The following is a 19,569-nucleotide window of genomic DNA, read 5'->3' on the forward strand; positions in this document are numbered from 1 at the left end:
GAACGGCGAACTCTTGGGTAGGGATGTATTTTTGTGAAAACATATTTCAATAATCAAAAAACTGAATTTCACTACATTAAAACAATATTATTTATTTCTTTGAACCGAATTAGTATAAATATTACGAATTTAATATTAATGTAAATAATAAAGCCAAACTATGTCGAGCGCCTATAGGCGCTCTCAGTGTCACAAACGCAAAATTTCTAAGCCCCTATAGGCGCCCACAGTAGCCAAGGGGTTAAAAACAATTGTGGAAATTCGTAGAATTTAAATAACTATGTATGCAAAATACATACTGCGGCTCCGCCTCGCCGGCGAAGTTATTCCGCTCTACAAACAACACAACGGTAATAACTCAACAGGAGACATATCGAAGTTAAGCACAAGTCATTGTGGTGAATATTCGTGAATATAATGAATACATAAAAGGAGCTTTTCAATCCCAATGCACATTTGTCGCGTAACTGCAGCCGAAGAAGGTTTGGGTACTCACCTAAGATATTTGCCTGATTATAAAGTGCAATTGGTAACAATCAAGTAAGTATATGTACGTAATACAAAATATTATTGTGTACATCATTTAATTATCAGAGTTACCGTGCACAAACTACGATTTTATTTGTATGAAATTTATTTTCATTTGATCTGATTTATGTATATTAATTCTGAGTTTCTTATAACGCTGTATGTATTAATCGCGTTATAGGAGTGTTGACTGTATGTACAGTGTAAAATGACTTACTAATATTTGGACACTCTTAAAAAAACGATGGCTTTTTTAATGTTGGACCATACGACTTGGATTTTTTTCATAAGTTAGAACAATTAGTTTGCTACATGATGTGAAAAAAATTGTTTTTTAAATTGCAATTGGTCGGAATTATATGAGAAAATAAAAAAAGCATTATTTAAAACTTATTTATGGTGGCCTATATTGAAAGTTTGAAAAATACATTCTGTAGATCTGTATCAATTGAAAACTTCATAAATATAGGTCAACGTTATAACGTTGAGCTATAAACGTTTAAAGATGGTGAAAATTGCTTCACATTTTTTTCAATACAGAAGTTAGTACATATTGCTTGAATTTGAAATAAATTATTGTAAACTTTCAATAATACTGGCTTCATAGCTTCTTCCAATGGAATTGCAAAAATTTATTTATAAATTGCTTAATTTATAAATTAGTATAATTTAACTAATTCTGGAAAATGATGACATTTAATATGTCTGTCTACAAAAGATACATAGAAAATAATTTTGGAGCTTCTTCTTCTTATTTAAGTGACCTTAAAATACGTTGTCCTCGTCATTACATACATAAAAAACAATTAACTAACAGTGGAATCCAGATCTAGCTTTTGTCGGTACTATTCGTCTTGCTTACCTTGGGATCGTTGAGATCTCGTTTCACCGACACCGTTTTCATCGACACGATTTGACCGACATTAATTTTCGTCGACACTATGGTTTCATCAACATGGTCAAATTGTCGACAAATGTCTTCATCGAAATGATTTGACCAACGCTATGTTTTCATCGACACGGTCAAATCGTCGACGTATATTTTCATCGACAGTCCGTGTTTGGCGATAAAGAGTTCATTCGTTTCCACTGACATCAAATTTGTATTTGCTAATGCAGATTAATCGTTATTATCATTGTTATGTTCCTGACGCATTTTGTATGCTTGTATAATAAAGTATAAAGTATTTGCTTGTATAATAAATAATGAAGAGAATTACAAAGCGTTTTATTTATGTCAAAGTTTTTATTGCTACTTTATTAATCAGAATTGGTTCAAATAAACAAACTTTATTAATAGTTCCACACTTATGAACAAAATCATAATATTTCATGTAATTTCAATCATAATTGTGTAAATACATATAAAAAATTTGGATAAGCAGAACGAATACTACGAATATACATATATAGACTACAAAACATAACAAAATTGTACAATATTTACACAAAAATAATGTAATGAAATTAAAGCGATATATTTTGTGCTAAAGCCTTTAGAGATCCATATCACTATACTGATACTCTACGGAACGCAGGTGGGCGGCGCAATTACAAATGGACTGTCGCGATAGTATCCGAAACGACGCGGTCGCGAAGGTTTCCGACCGGTGACCTGCGGTTTTGCGGGGTCGCGAGAGCGTGGAATCCACGCCGAACGCCTGGGGAACGGATTCGTTTCGCGGCGCCATCCGATACAAGGCGCGACGGGCGAAACCTACGATATTCTACGCGAGATACGCACGCGAGTACAACAGACGCGAGACGGTGTGATCGACTAATTCGCTACGACTGCGGCTTCTCCGAGGAAAGACTTCCGTATCTGATTCCGTCGACGGTCCGTCCGGCGTATATATTAAATAGGTAACAGAAGATTGTTCTTGAATTTTTTGGAAGTGGTCACTCGAAGGGTTGCTTGCAAACCCCACCCCTAAAAAATTAAATAATTTTTTCTACCCTTAATAATTTGATTACAATTGTGAAAAAAATATATGATATGAAGGAGGTAAGTTCGAATATTTTCGTTTTTGTTCCATCTGAATATCTTAATTAACAACCGAGAAAAAAAATGATACAGTTAAGGGTATTTATCCTCATATTATCCTTAAATGAAGGGTTAGCGACTTAAAATTTTGGGGGATTATCTTTCAACCAAAAACCATTGTTTTCCAATACCATTGTTTACAATACCGATAAAAATCGTACTGGGGCCGCTGGACCAGTCTTATCCTGCTAGGCCCTTTTCCGACAAATTGATTTCGTCGATACTCTTCGGTTCTATAGGCTTATTTTTCTCTTTGGCACATAATACCTGTTGTTTTAACGCTCCACCCGTAGAAAAGTATGGTAGAATGGATTTTTCAGTATTTGAAATTACAAATATATATATGTTATCGTCAATATGTTTAAATTTAAGTCAAGGGCTGATACCGAGGCGATCCTTAGGATTGAAAGGATTTATGGTAGGGTCTGAACCTACGTTACGTCTTGAATAGGGATGCATGAGACTAAACAGAACTGTCGTCGGGCGATAGCGGTTGGGCACTTTGGACCATCTGTTATCATGTTTATTATGTTTATGAGGGTGTGACGAGTAAATACTTGCCGGGACATGCAACTCAAGGTTGCATTGCCCCGAAGAATTGGGACTTTGTTCCAAGAGGATCTGGCCACGGAGTGGGGAAGGCAAGGGTGCCTTTTGGTGAGGGAACTGTGTCGGACAGCGCAGCACTTACCCCAGAACTTTCAAAGCGAACGAGTCTCAACCAAATTTCTAACATATACAGGGTGGTTGGTAACTGGTGGTACAAGCGGAAAGGGGGTGATTCTACGCGAAAAAAGAAGTGGAAAATATAGAATAAAATGTTTTCATCCGAAGCTTCGTTTTCGAGAAAATCGAGTTTGAAAATGCAGCAAGTACGCATGCTATTCGATAGGAATTGTCTGCTGCGTCTGATCATGACCTACCAATTCTACTTCCTGCGCATACTAAAGCACGCGAACCCGACGGATCTTTAACATCGATTTTCTCGAAAACAAAACCTCAAACGAAAAATTTTTATTCTATATTTTCGACTTCTTTTTTCGCGTAGAATCACCCCCTTCCCGCTTGTACCACCAGTTACCAACCAGCCTGTATATACAGGGTGAGGCGCCAGAAACAGGCCACCTGAATAACTCGGCTGCTATTGGTGTTAGGAAGTAATGCATCAGATGGAACTTTCTTGGTTTCGAGGGGGCATTAATCTGATGTTAGTAGCTTTTTTGTAGGTGGACGCGTAAAGGACATATGAAGGTCAACTTCATTTTTTTAAATGAATGTCCCATTTTTTATACCATAGATCGATAGAGTATCAAAATCTGAGTATAAAAGCGTTGACCTTCATATGTCCTAAACCTAATAGTTAACGAGATATTGTCCAAAGAAGAAAGAAAATTATTTCGATAATATCTCGTTAACTATTAGATTTAGGACATATGGAGGTCAATACAGTTTTACTCAGAATTCGATAGTCTATCGATTCATGATACAGAAAGTGTTGTATACCCGATAACCCTAGACTCTAGTTAAACACCAACGCATCATGATAATCATCCCATAGACACGTCAGCCAAAACCCTTGAATCATCATGACCAAACAGACCTTTAGACTTTGTCTCTTCCACGTCATCCTTTCCACAACAAGCCTTTTCTACTCCCTTCCACATTTTCCTCTCAAAAACTACATATATATAGCAGCCCGTCGAAACAGAGTCAGAGCTTCTTCTTGCATATTGTTCAACCTGGAGCCTCACGCGAAATTTAGGGATATCAACTGAATTTCATTAATTCGTAAGGTGGTCGAGAGATGCTCTAGGAATTCCTTCCTTAGTGGGAGAATCGGTAGAATAGACGGTATTTGTTGAAGAAAGTTGAGATTTGTATTAAATAGCTCGATTGAGCAGTCTAAATATATTCTCAATGAAAAACGATGCAAAGAACGCACGGGAGATTTTCGCCTTCGCGATAACAAAGCGGTACACGCACGCGGTGGTTACGCAGTCTCAAATAACGAACCGCAAGTGTTACCAAAATCTCTAGCGGAATCGAGAGTGACGGAGAGACGAGACAGAATGCACGGAATCGAAAATGACCGAAAGCTAAGTTATGCGCCTCGCTTGGCCTAACGCGTGCGGTTCGATCTACGTCTAATACACGACTCGTCTTCGCGGTAACGCGCGAGCACACGCGTCGCCGGCGAAATGACGTCACACGTCACCGGTACGGCTACCGAATTTGTCCGTTTCGTCGAATTCAAAACGTCTCCAACGGCAGAACGTACACGGAGCACACCAAAACAAACAGTTGTCAGTTCCCCAAGGATTCCGTGTCAAACCCGTTACGTCCGTGCCCTACACTACATACACAGTGTGTCTAACACATATTTCAGTGCAGAAGGTTACATCGCTGTACCTTGAACTCGCCACCGTGTATACACTTAAATAAAACTCTTCTCGATTTTATTATAAACTGTTGTACTCGATTTCCAAACCCGGAATCCAACAAAAGTAGGTCTTTCCATTAGAAAAAATCAAGGTGATCTTGAAATCTCCTCTATACTGCTGCTGTATTTGCAGTGAAGGAATAGGGTTATGTAAGGCGGGTGCCTTAGAATAAGTATTCACAAATCAGGTTTACGTGACTGAGTCGTTTATTTCTTAATGTGAAGTCGCGATAGCGTCCGGTATAGTTAGCCTAGCGCTATTATGAATCTAATTGCTGTGACTCGGCGCGACAGAACTTTTACTGCGATTTAACAGCGACCGGACGAGACTATGACTCGTGTTGTAACTAGACTGTAGTTATGACTCGGCTGTGACTAGACCGCTCGACTAGACTCTTCGCGTCGGTAGTTTGCTGCCTTATATTCTCAAAAATGCTTCTCGACTGATTGGTGGAAGTCCTTTCGAGGAACTTCCACCAATCCGTGCATTTTGCATAACACGCCCAAGTTCCACGCCCCTCGTGCGTGAGAAGGGTGAGCGCTACGTTTCGTTAAAAATCTAATTTTGGTGATGCAGCGGGGTATCTTCCGGGCCCAGTGCCGTACTGCTAACTGCGGTACGTGGCTGCTGGCTTACGTCAACGGGCCCAGCTTTCCCGGGTGATAGAAACCAGGCACGCGTCGCTGGGACACTCTAAAGGCTCGTACAGACCTGAACATTTCGACGAACATTGCGCCGAACAGCGACCGAAACGCAAAATCGCGCCGTTCGGATCGCCGAAATGAATGTCGATTTTGAGTTTCGTTCGCTGTTCGGCGCAATGTTCGTCGCAATGCTCGTCAAAATGTTCAGGTCTGTACGAGCCTTAAGCTGGAGATCCTTCGACTACCCAAAATTTATGGCGTCCACTTGCGCTATTGAGTTCGTCGCTAGGAACTACAAGGACACATCTGTCCGCTAAGTGGCCAAAAACGTTAAAGACGTTTTCTCACAAATAGCGTCTTATGCTGTGCAAACCATAAATCTCTCTTGGTGCTGGTGCGCTGAAGACTTCTCTTCCGGCGCCCAGCTAGCCGCTACAGCAGTACCGCAACATTGGCAACTGTTTCCTCCAACACCACTTTCCTCACAAACCCAATAATATAACTTATCCCTATATTGATTCTTTTTAAATATAAAACCATCAATTACAATTTTTTGTTATCCACGAATAGACGAAATAACTTCCGTCAGTCCTTCAAAATTAATCTGGGCTGTCGAACTCATTGCATTTGTTTTACGAACACTTTAACACTTTTGTTGTGTTACACAACAATTACGTACAAAAGCAGGAAACGTACTGACACATAGCAGCATCACAAATTGGGGTGAATAATAACAACAATTTCTAATGTAGCTATGAGTTCGTGCAAATTTGTTCGTGGAAACGAATGAACTCAAACCTGTCGCTAAACATGGACTGTCGATGAAACCATTTGTCGACAATTTGTCCGTGTCGATGAAAACATAGTTTCGATCAAATCATGTCGATGAAAACATTTGTCGACAATTTGACCATGTCAATAAAAACATAGTGTCAACGAAAGTTAATGTCGGTCAAATCGTATCGATGACAACAGTGTCGGTGAAATGAGTTGTCGACGATCCCAGGGTAACTCATTGTACTAGCCTACATACTCTTCCATATAAAAAGTATAGTGATAAATCTTTCAATGTTGCCAATAAGAACAAGTACAATACTTTTGTAAGTAAAATCTATTTATCTAAAAATTTTAGAATCCGGTTGAATTAGTTACTTTTTAGTCTTTGGTGTTAAAAACAGGATGAACGATTTTTTACAGTCAAATTCGATATCATCTATTGACCAACCAAATAAAATCAATTTTTCAGGAGTTTGCAGAACATTGACTGAACATTGACTTGAACATTTGATTGCTAGCTGCTGAATAGCGGGGACAATGGCGAGTTACTTGGAACTTTTCTACGGTGTTGCTTTACTACTTATCGCTTTCTATTATTACCGTGTGTACAAATTTCGTTTCTGGAGAAAACGTGGCGTAGCTGGACCAAAACCTCACCCGATTTTCGGCAATCTCTTGGATCTAACCCTTGCAAGAGTAACTAGAGCAGACGTAGTAGAGAACATTCGTAAGAAATACAAACATGAACCTGTGGTTGGATTATTCGAAGGACTGTCACCTATTCTTGTTCTACATGATCCAGATATTATAAAGAACGTCCTAATCAGGGACTTCTCCTCCTTTGAAGAACGTTCAGATAGGGTTCACGAACGGGTATGTATAACACCAGACAAGTGTAAATGAAATTTTATTCAATTACATTCAATAGTATTCAATGTAATTAATTTTAGATATGAGATTGAAATATACTCGCAATGATGTATTTGATCTTTTTTTACTGAGCCCTAACATTTTATTCAGTTATTCATTTCCCCTTCAAATACATGAAAATGTATCAAATAATCTTGCATTGCTAAAAATATAACTTATAATAAATACACTGTATAGATACATGAATCTACTTGTACCAGAAGCTCCGCCATGAATAGCACTATCAAACGAATTCTAACGTTTTTTGTGTTATGGTAAACAAAAAGTGATTCCGAAACTGTTGATTCTAATTCTAAAAATACTGAACGCGAATTAGAAAATTTTTTCAGCATCGTCAATTTTTAAGAAATTTGAATGATTGATTTAAATTATCATTTGGTAATGCTAATAAAAGAGAGTAACTACATTTACTGTTGAATGAAATAGTATCGAATAAGACAATCCAGTAATTCAATTCTTACTTGAGTTTTCTTACTGGAACATAGCAAACGATTTAACACAAAATATTTAGAATAGAATCATTGAGTGATGCTACTTTTACGGCGATTTAACTAAACAATATTTACCTGACAAAATGATTTCCTAAAATGTTTACAGACTGAACCCATGTCCCTGAATTTATTTCAATTAGACGCAACTAGATGGCGACAGCTAAGACCGAAAATAAGTCCGGTTTTTACATCAGGAAAACTGAGAAACATGTTCGGACTTGCAGTGGAATGTTCAAAAAACTTAGAAGCAAATTTAAATAAATTAGTTGCAACAGAAGAACCAATCGAAGTTAAACAAATGTTCTCACGCTTTACAATGGACGTGATTGGTAGTTGCGCCTTCGGAATTGATATGAGCGGTGATGGCGAAAAGGAATCGGAGTTTCGTCGAATGGGCAACCGTATTTTCGATTCATCCATTGAAACCACTTTACGATTAAAAACAAGACAGTTCTGGCCGGAATTGTACGATTTACTTGGATATGTAGTGCCTGAAAAGACGTTAGCTACTTTCTTCACGAAAACTGTCATGGACATGATTAAGTATAGGAAGGAGCACAGCATCTATAGACCTGATTTCCTTAACGCGCTCATAGAATTTAGAAACCATCCAGAATGGTTCAAAGGCATAGGTAAGTTACTTATTGTCCATAAAACTATGTTTACAAGACTAATCTACGATATACAGTAATGCACGGTTAAATGGTACAATCAAATGGCTCAAATTAAACTGCCTATGAATCATTCGATAGACCGGGAGGGTAGTTATGGAGCAAATTATGGGAATATTTTGGTCAGCTTATCCAAAATGGAGCCCCTCCGCCTCGATGGCGGTCGGCAGCCAGGACCCGCGCGATTTAGGAAACCACTTTTCATGGCGACTTTATGCGATTACGGCTAACGTAACAGTGACAAGATAATTTTGGCAGCTCGGTAACCCTAAAGCGAAAAAACGAAAAATGTGCGATAATGAAATAAAGGTGCGATACTGTCGCTTCCCACGGCCGGACCTTATGGGATTGCGGTTTTCCTAAAGGTCGGATTTCCTAAGCGCGTCTGGACCCAGCGTTTTGAGATTCTGAGGCCTTTTATACTCCATTCGTCAAACTTTGTCAGACGCGATCGCATGCTATTGCAAATTACTGTTGTTACTACTTAAAGAAGAAGAAGAAGATGACGAGATTCTTTTAAGAATTTTTATGAAAAAACGACGAACACAAATAGAAAATATATGTGAAAATCAAAATGAAGAAGGTCACTACAACAAATTACTAGGGAACTATATACCGAGTGATGGAAGAATAGCTAGAGAATTTTTTTAGAATGAATACTCTAAAATAGTCTTTGGAAGTTATAAACATGTACGCTTCTGGAAGTTACCCCAGACCCTGGGGTCTGGCTTTTAACTCAATGACGATAATTAGCGTGTCATTAACCTTTAGATACCATACAGGACACAGGTAGGTTCGCTAAGTGCGCGACCACCCCTGGACTCAGAGCATCTTGAAGCCGCTTTCTTCGCATTAGTTTTCGAATCGTGTGTACTAAATTCCTCGAAAATAATGGATTTTTTCGCCGGATAATAGATTTCACAACTTAATAAAAAAATTTATTTTTGTATTGCCTAATAGTGAACCAAAGTTCGATTTTAAAAAAAATTTTTTTACGGAGATACACCTATGCATGGTAAACAAACTTTTCTTCTCTCCTGGGAATTCATCAGTTCTCAGTGCGATTGTCATGTAGTTCTTTCGCCTACAATTGAATAATTAGGGTTCGACAAGTCGCGTGGGTAATAACCCAGTCTAGTCTACTAATAGACTGCGAATGTTTATGCAATATTATTTTTTTATGAAATATGTTTTGTCATTAGGAGATTCTAAAAATATAATTTTTATTTTGCATATTGCGTATGTTTTGCATATTTTATGTTAACGATATATGTACAATGCATATTCCGTGCATATGTAATAATATAAATAAAAACATACGATTATACACAGCGATTATAGACAGTTAATTAAAGAAAAGTCGCATTTAAAGACATCATTCTATTTTAATTTTAATTTCTGCCGTCGCGTAATGAGATTAAAAATACAATACTGACAACATTGAAATGACGTAAAAAAAAAACGTTCAACACAAAATCTGTTGACATTATCGTATTTTCCCCTTTGAACAGTTTCATTTCACTTTTGAAACTTTCATTTACCATCATACTACAAAGAAAATCAAGTGTTCTGTTTTTCGTGACTCACCCTGTATATAGAAGTTATATTGTATTGAAGTTTAGAAGTGGCACCTATGAAATTAATTTAGCAATACGATCTTGTCATCAGCACTATCCTCAATTCTTTTCATATTTTTTCTGTGATGCGCCGTAGTTAAAAATGATAAAAACCAATTGTTTCAACGTTTTTCAAAGATTTACTTATTCTTTTTTTGACACTTTAGGTAAATTATACACTGATAAGCATTTGAACTTTCAGAGAAGCACTTTGAAAATTACTGACAAAAACAGTATACTAATATATTTCGTGCCACAGTTTTATGAAAAATTCGTAAAATATTGAATAATTATTTTCAGAGTTAACGGACACACTGCTTACTGCTCAAGCTTTCACTTTCTTCGCGGCCGGATCTGATACATCTTCGACTGCTATGAGCTGGGCTCTTTGTGAGCTAGCTCAGAATCACGATGTGCAAGATAAACTGCATGAAGAAATGAAGGCATATCATGCTAAGTACGGCGATACCTTCACGGTTGAGTCTCTGAAAGAGTTGAAATACTTGGATAAAGTATTCAAAGGTGAACACATAAGCATATTACATATTATTATATATATATATATACATATACAGTATGTCCGTTTAAAGTATCCTCATGTGATTATTTCTGTAAATAGCAAAAATACGAAAAAATGTTTCCGGTGATAGTTGTTTGATATTATGGGGTAAATATCACCACAACATCTCAACTACATTGAGACGAGTTAAATACACTACTTACAAGTGAGCCGTTGTTGAATGGTTAACTGTCAAAGTTAACGTGCCACCGACTTAAGCATTACGCGATGTACATCACAAAGAGGTTACTCCAATATCCTTGGCGCTTTTTTCAATCGAAACCAACTTGCTGCTTTTCATTTTATTTTAATATTGAGTTGTAGTAACGAAATCGTTCGGGAAAAATGTCATAAAAGTAACAGAGTCCAATTGAGCAACCTCCACGAGGTGTACATCGGATAATGTTAATGCCAACAGTATGTAAACAATTCGTCCCAAAGTAGACTAACATATAAGCAATAAAAAGTATAAGTAAAAGTATAAGTATCCTTTTAATAAGGAGGATGTTAAAAAATGGTGAAATGGGTACCTCAGACGCCTAAAACATTAAAAAAAAATTTATTCTTCAGGTTCTAAGATATTATAAACCCACCGTTATTCTTTGGCAAATAAAACCTACTGTGGATACAAGATTTATTTAAACACTGCATTTCCGATTCTCGAAACATTGTCGATATTCCAATTGTAATCATTTCGTACAAACAAATAGTACAACCATGCCTGACTTATTTTAAAGCGTCAAGCCTCTACTTACGGAAAGCAGTGTTTATTTACATCTATGATATTTTTGCATGATGTAGCAGATGGGAAACTAGGGACTAAAAAAAAATGTTCCGAAAAAATGCTGCGAATTCAAACGTCTCCGAAAACCTTCAAAAGAATTCGCGTAAATGAAACTGCCATACATTTGAAGATTGAAACCTCTTTACAACGATTCCTTAAAAATTGATGTACGATTTGTTTTCACTGTTTTATTGAATAAAAATGAAGAACGAGTTCGGGTCGTGTAAAGCCCTCATGGTGTAACTTATAGGTATGTACGTTTATAAGTTTGCGACACATGTCTCACTCAAAGCTCGATAAAACGAATTAAAAAATCGTGCACCAATTTTGAAGGTGTCGTAAAGAGTTGAAAATCTATGGTAGTTTCAGTCACGTTAAAAGGTTTTCCAAAATTTTCATAAATATTTCAATGTATAGCAATATCGAGAAAAAAAGCGCGTCTTCAGTTTCTTGGCTCGCTACATCAAGCAAAAATTCTTAGAAAATATGAAGGAAGTATTATGAAACTAGAGGCTTCTAGCTTTAAAGCGAGTCCAAATATTGTCTTACGATCGTAATATGCTTTCGTACATTAGTATAGTTTTTATGAAATTAAGGATATTATAATCACAACTTACTCTTTTAAATACAAATGTATACTGTTTCGGTACTTTAATAGAACAATAATATGGGTAAAATATTTATTTACATAAGGACGGTATTCCTTTTGAAATCATAATATGCTCCACACTCTTAAACGGGAGTGTACACGTACACACATAATAAATTATTAATGCAAAGTAAGTTGTTACAATATCACTAAATTTCGTTGCCAAGCATCTCATACAGTTTTCAACTTTTTTAAACGAATTTATATGCTCTTTCATTTATATCTAACAAGGAAAGAACAATGAATATTAAGAATATTATCGGTACAGGTGCTGAAAATACATTTAAACGATAAATATCGCATACATGCTATTCAATAGAATGTAATTATTAGTTCTAGTGATATTATTATATAAAACTAGTTTTACTTAACTCATTTTTAGCTTTAGATCTTACTATAGAAATGAAATTTTTTTATTTTTGTAGAAACATTAAGGAAATTCCCTGCTGGGGTAACAATTGAGCGAAAAACAACGTCTGAATACACTTTTGATACTTTGAAATTTACAATACCAAAACTGATCAATATATGGATTCCAGTTTTTGCAATACATCGAGATCCTGAAATTTACCCAGATCCTGAAAAATTCGATCCTGAAAGGTTTAACAAAGAAGAAGTACTAGCTCGACATCCTATGCACTACATACCTTTTGGCGACGGACCAAGAAATTGCGTTGGTATGTACCGGCATATTGCAACCATATTTCTGAAAACCTGTTCCTTTTTTTTCTTCACTGTTAAAAAGAAAGTTTAATTCAGTCATACCACTCCTGTTTAGTTACTTAAAACCGTGCTAGGTAGTTCTTGTTTTAAAGGGTGAGATGTTTTGAGCGGTAGAATGATTAGTAGAACTTGTTGATAACAATAACTTTGAATTTAATGATAACAACTGTACAAAGATGTGGTGTAAATGCGGACTAGCTGAGGACTGACTGAAGACTAACTGCTCGCACGCAGAGATGGGTTTGCAGCGGCTAGCGGGGCGCCGGAAGAGAAATCTTCAGCGCACCAGTGTTACGTGCTATGGCTTCCCTTTGGGAGAGCCTGTAACGAGGACCGAGAAAAGGCGAGCGGCAACCTCTTCTCGTAGGCGGATCGCTCGTGAAAAACGTGGCAACGAAAGGAGATTAACAGAGGTTTCGGGAAAACAGTTTATTAAAAAAAAGAGAGAAAGACAACGTTTTGATAAATTAACGGGAAATTATAATATAATATAAAATAATAGATAGGAAAGTAAAATATAAAATATAAAATATAAAATAATATAAAATATAAAATATAAAATATAAAATATAAAATATAAAATATAAAATATAAAATATAAAATATAAAATATAAAATATAAAATATAAAATATAAAATATAAAATATAAAATATAAAATATAAAATATAAAATATAAAATATAAAATATAAAATATAAAATATAAAATATAAAATATAAAATATAAAATATAAAATATAAAATATAAAATATAAAATATAAAATATAAAATATAAAATATAAAATATAAAATATAAAATATAAAATATAAAATATAAAATATAAAATATAAAATATAAAATATAAAATATAAAATATAAAATATAAAATATAAAATATAAAATATAAAATATAAAATATAAAATATAAAATATAAAATATAAAATATAAAATATAAAATATAAAATATAAAATATAAAATATAAAATATAAAATATAAAATATAAAATATAAAATATAAAATATAAAATATAAAATATAAAATATAAAATATAAAATATAAAATATAAAATATAAAATATAAAATATAAAATATAAAATATAAAATATAAAATATAAAATATAAAATATAAAATATAAAATATAAAATATAAAATATAAAATATAAAATATAAAATATAAAATATAAAATATAAAATATAAAATATAAAATATAAAATATAAAATATAAAATATAAAATATAAAATATAAAATATAAAATATAAAATATAAAATATAAAATATAAAATATAAAATATAAAATATAAAATATAAAATATAAAATATAAAATATAAAATATAAAATATAAAATATAAAATATAAAATATAAAATATAAAATATAAAATATAAAATATAAAATATAAAATATAAAATATAAAATATAAAATATAAAATATAAAATATAAAATATAAAATATAAAATATAAAATATAAAATATAAAATATAAAATATAAAATATAAAATATAAAATATAAAATATAAAATATAAAATATAAAATATAAAATATAAAATATAAAATATAAAATATAAAATATAAAATATAAAATATAAAATATAAAATATAAAATATAAAATATAAAATATAAAATAAAATATGAAATATAAAATATAAGTGTCGGGCTCTAACGTTTTTCGAAAATGCGGGAGCACTCTGCGAAGGGAGTGAGATCGGGAGTCTCCTGGTGGGTGGCTTTGGGGGGGGGGGGGGCTTGGCGTTGAAGTGTAGTCCGGCTTCTTGTCGGCAGCCTCCTGGCTTCTGGTGATGTAGGAATACAGTCCCTCCCTCCTCGTCTGTTCTTTTGAGTGGGACTGATTGCAGGGGACAGTGGGGCAGCAGTGTCTCAGACCTCAACGTGCTAGTGACACGCACCGGATCCGTCTGAGTCAACTGGGGAGTGATCACCTTAAGCGAGCTTGTGGGTTCTCCAAAAATTCGGTCTTCGCCGGGGGTATATATGTGGGAGGTCTAATATCTTTAACAGCGAGAAAGTGACTGGGGGTCCGTGGTCATCTGGTGGCGGGTGGCGTGACTAACAGTGGGGTGACGGCGCAAGGGTCGGAGAAGTGTGCGTGGAGGGGGTTGACCGCGTTCGGCGTGAGGCAGGAGCGTTGAAGTGTTGTTTCCAGGCGTTTCCTGGAAATCGTCGCGTTTCCCGCGCGGGAACGTGACACCAGCACCAAGAAAGATTTATGGTTTGCACAGCATAAGACGCTATTTGTGAGAAAACGTCTTTAACGTTTTTGGCCACTTAGCGGACAGATGTGTCCTTGTAGTTCCTAGCGACGAACTCAATAGCGCAAGTGGACGCCATAAATTTTGGGTAGTCTAAGGGTCTCCAGCCTAGAGTGTCCCAGCGACGCGTGCCTGGTTTCTATCACCCGGGAAAGCTGGGCCCGTTGACGTAAGCCAGCAGTCACGTACCGCACTTAGCACGGGGCCCGGAAGACACCCCGCTGCATCACCAAAATTAGATTTTTAACAGCACGACACGCTCACCCTTCTCACGCACGAGAGGCGTGGAACGTGGGCGTGTTATGCAAAATGCACGGATTGGTGGAAGTTCCTCGCAAGGACTTCCACCAATCAGCCGACAAGCATTTTCGAGAATATAAGGCAGAGACTACCGACGAGGAGGGAGTCACGAAGAAGTCACAGCCGATTCTGCGCCGAGTCACTTAGAGTCGGGTTGCAGTCCGGTCGCTGTAAAAAACCGCAGCCCAAGTTCAATCGCGAGTCAAGTGAATCGTGAGTTTAGTTGAACCACCTCGGACGCTCTCGCGACATCATTCTATTTGTAAATAAACGACTCAGTCACGTACGCCTGATTTTGAGCATTTATTCTAAGGCACCCGCCTTACATAATCCTGTTCCTTCATTGGTGACCCCGACGTGATCAGGGTGACTGAGTCGCATCACGCGCATTTTTTTTCTCTCGAAGTGCGTGTAGTGCAGTGATATTGAAATGGAGACAACGACGCTAGAAGTCAGCAAGGTCGCCATCAGGATCCCACCTTTCTGGCCTGAGCAACCCGAACTGTGGTTCCGCCAAATCGAGGCACAGTTCGCCCTAAACGGGATTACAGCTGACACGACAAAATTTTATTACATACTGTCTCAGCTCGAGCCCAAATACGCGGTGGAAGTGCAGCATATTTTTATAAACCCACCGGAGGCCAACAAATATGGGACATTAAGGTCCGAACTTCTGAAGAGGCTGTCGGCGACCCAAGGAAAAAGGATCCGGCAGCTGCTGGAGCAGGAGGAAATAGGCGACCGAACCCCGTCGCAATTCTTACGCCATATGCGGAACCTCGCAGGTACCACAGTCAGCGACGAGTTCCTGCGGACCCTGTGGTCAGGTAGACTACCCAACGTGACCAGAGCCATCGTCTCGGCTCAGTCAGACCTGCCATTAAGCAAGCTAGCCGAGATAGCCGACCAGATCCACGCGGAGGTGCAGCCAGCCCAGGTAGCCAGCACGTCGGCCCCAACGCAGTCCGACCGCCTGGCAGAGCTCCTGATCGACCGATTGGAGAAACTGGAGCTTCGAATCGCCGAAACATCCCGACCTTGCAGTCACAAGGGAAGCAGGACGCCCAGACGGAGTCGGTCTTCGTCCAGGTCATCGCGTAAGACGGAGAACGTCTGCTGGTACCACCAGAGGTTTGGGAAGGAGTCCACCAAATGCCACAAACCGTGTTCGTATGCGGGAAACGAGTCCCTCCGACACTGACCGCGGCAGCCAGTGACGGAACATCCACCTGCCGCCTCTTCGTCACGGACAAAGTGACGAAGACCGAATACCTCGTCGACACTGGCTCGGACCTTTGTGTGTATCCACGCACACTCGTCAAAGGCCGAGCCAGCAAGACGTCATACGAGATGGTTGCGGCAAACGGATCGACGATCGATAGCACGCACTTTATTAAACCAGAACAACTTTTTTGTGACTGGACCAAACGACAGTCTAGAACAGGCATGGGCAACTGGTGACTCGCGAGCCACGCGCGAGTCTTCTCCCCACTCTTGAGATACTCCACCTTGCTCCTATGGAGTGTGGGAAAAGGGTCGGGAGATTAGGAACCTGTACATGAGGTTGTCTTCAGGAGAAAGCACGGTAGGGTAACATGCAGTAGCCAGTGACGGGGGAACCTGCACACTGGTAGTGAGGGTCATGAAGCGACTGCGGGGAAGAAGTTGCCCGGGCCTGATCTAAAACAAGATTGGACACGGCTAGACAACCTTTCTTTTGTGCAGCGTACACCTTCGCCGCGCCCTCGGGATTTCGTTCGTTATCCCACGATACATACCCAGAATGAACAGATTAAGACTGCTGTCACAGTAGCTCCGATATCGGATGATACGGCCGACGCGACGTCCGACGTCGCACGATCGTTTCGTCTCTTCTGGTGTGATCGCGGCCTAACACTTGTCTCCTCACTTTACCCTCTCCCCTTCAGTTTCATCTCTGTCGTACATGTGTCACAATGCAGAAGTTATGTCTGGCAGAAGGAGGGTAAGGTAACTTTTCCCCCACAATTCGAGTCAACTCCCGTGATCTGGCGACTCTATACGTATCTCCGTAGCTGACCGTACGCGCGAGTGAGGCTACCTATCCGCGAAGTGCGCGTCATAATCATGTAAGTTCTTACAATGTACTCTGCTTACCTCACAAGAATGCGGCTATAAGCCGTACGATTGGGTCATTCCACACATACTTTTGGATTTAGCCGAATTATTGGCTAAAGTGTGTGGCGCCAAAGCCTATCAATTGGGTGCGAGCGAGGACCCCGTTTGCCTCTGTGCTGTTTCGAGTGACTGCTTGTGAAGCAGGGACACTATGTGTAGTGTACGAAAACTGCGAGATGCGTACGCTTCCTTTTTTGTCCACGAAATGTAGAGCGATCTGCGCGTATAAATTCTTCTATTCCCGTTTCTAGTGGGTACAATAACTGATCGTTAGTTATCCTTATTAGATTTATAAATATAGTTATATTTATTAGAAATATCAGATGTTACTCGCGATATATCTATTCCTTTTTGATAAATTATTTATTTACAAAGTGCTCTTTGGAAGTAATGGTTCAAAATCTTTATAGATTTCAGAACAATCGTATAATCATAAGAGCTATAAACCTGCGACCACTAATAAAAAAACGTTATAAAACGGATGGATATTAAGCATAAGCAGAAGCAGAAGCATAAAACAAGCAAAGAAAAATTCAAAGAATTAATTGGAGAAAGTCAAGACTGAATTCAGTCGTAGCAATACGTAACGCGCTTTCTAGGGAATCATCACTTAATGAATTACGAACATTTGATTTAATTAATTTCATGGCCGAAAAACTAATTTCATACACATAAGTCAATGCAAACATTGAATACATTTCTAAACCAGAACTTCTTATTTGGAATATTTTTCTACAGTTAGGAATTTGAAAAGAGATGTTTCTGTGGCTCTTTCTTTAAAGAAAACAGGTCATCTGATTGCAAATCGCTCAATTCCAACTGAAGCTCTGTCGTTTGATCTTCAATCGGAACAGATAGTGAATTTGTATATAAGAAAATATCTTTTTCTAAATGTTGATAATCTACAACCTACTATTAAAATTCAAAATATCTAATTAGAATAAGTTTTGCCGAAATGGTGAAAAATTTACATCGAGAAATTCATCTTTACAATTCAGAAATTCAGAAATTTCCACATTCTGGGTCCGCAAATTTCGATTATAATGTATACCATTCCGCCATACTGTCGTTGATGTTGGAATCGTTAACCTGGAACGACTGAATAACTAACTTATAAATATAACTATATTATATAAATATATTAAGAAAACTAATGATGACTTTTCCATACTAGTAACGGATATATAAGAGTTTATTCGTGGTCAGATAACAAACCGTACGCGTCTATCATGCGTGCTCCGTGGATAGATAGCCTTCTCTCGCGCGGAATCGAATCTGTGATATAATATATCATAACAATAACACGTACAATTTTTCAACCGAATTCGTACTTTTGAGCCACATCGAAAATTTGTTGGCAAGGCCTGTACATTATTAGTTTCATCATCACCAAATTGTCTTTCAGAAAGCGAATAGCTATTATTTTAATGTTTCTTACAGGTTCCCGTTTCGCCGAATTGCAAGTCAAACTCGGACTGGTTAAAGTACTTCGAAATCACAAAGTGGACGTCTGTAAGCAAACTCCGATTCCGTATGAATATGATGCAGGCGCATTCACTTTGCAATCTAAGAACCCAATATACTTAAAGATAACAAAAATTTAATAATGTCGTGTTTACATGTAATATAAGTCCAGAATTTATGAATATTGAGACTTAATAGTGCAGGGTAATAATAAGTAAAACAGATGAATGAACAACAATGTTTTAGAAATGCTAAAAAAGAAACACTAATATAATGAAAAAATTTAATTTTTTGCATCAAATTTTTGTAATCTTTTCGACGGTAACAAATGTGTCGTTCTAATTGTAACTTGTTTAGTTCTCAATACAATAGCGTGGAAATAATATTAAGTGTATGGGAACGTTGTTGGGACATGATATTTTGCAATGAAGATTTATTGTATAACAGCGGATAATAAAATACAGAGTTCTTGAAAAAGGTATCACACGTTTCAAGCACGAGTGTACAGCAGCAAGAAGAAGGCACATCATAGTTC

The 19,569-nt window shown here is 37.1% G+C and overlaps 1 protein-coding gene across 2 annotated transcripts; it reads left to right on the plus strand.

Annotated features, from left to right (window-relative positions):
• The first annotated feature begins 410 nt into the window (after positions 1 to 410).
• Positions 411 to 19,321, plus strand: LOC143353275 (putative cytochrome P450 6a14). Of its 2 annotated transcripts, none has more exons than XM_076786470.1 (6): positions 411 to 540; positions 6,904 to 7,307; positions 7,962 to 8,487; positions 10,443 to 10,664; positions 12,560 to 12,811; positions 19,011 to 19,321. In XM_076786470.1, exons 2-6 carry the CDS (start codon positions 6,972 to 6,974, stop codon positions 19,172 to 19,174), a joined length of 1,500 nt encoding a protein of 499 aa, XP_076642585.1. In that variant the 5' UTR covers positions 411 to 540; positions 6,904 to 6,971; the 3' UTR covers positions 19,175 to 19,321. The 2 variants fall into 2 exon arrangements, with proteins under 2 accessions (XP_076642585.1, XP_076642594.1); XM_076786479.1 differs by having other exon boundaries at positions 439 to 540; positions 6,953 to 7,307.
• Positions 19,322 to 19,569: the final 248 nt, after the last annotated feature.

This window comes from Halictus rubicundus, chromosome 1, assembly GCF_050948215.1.
Source record: "Halictus rubicundus isolate RS-2024b chromosome 1, iyHalRubi1_principal, whole genome shotgun sequence".
NCBI lineage: Eukaryota > Metazoa > Arthropoda > Insecta > Hymenoptera > Halictidae > Halictus > Halictus rubicundus.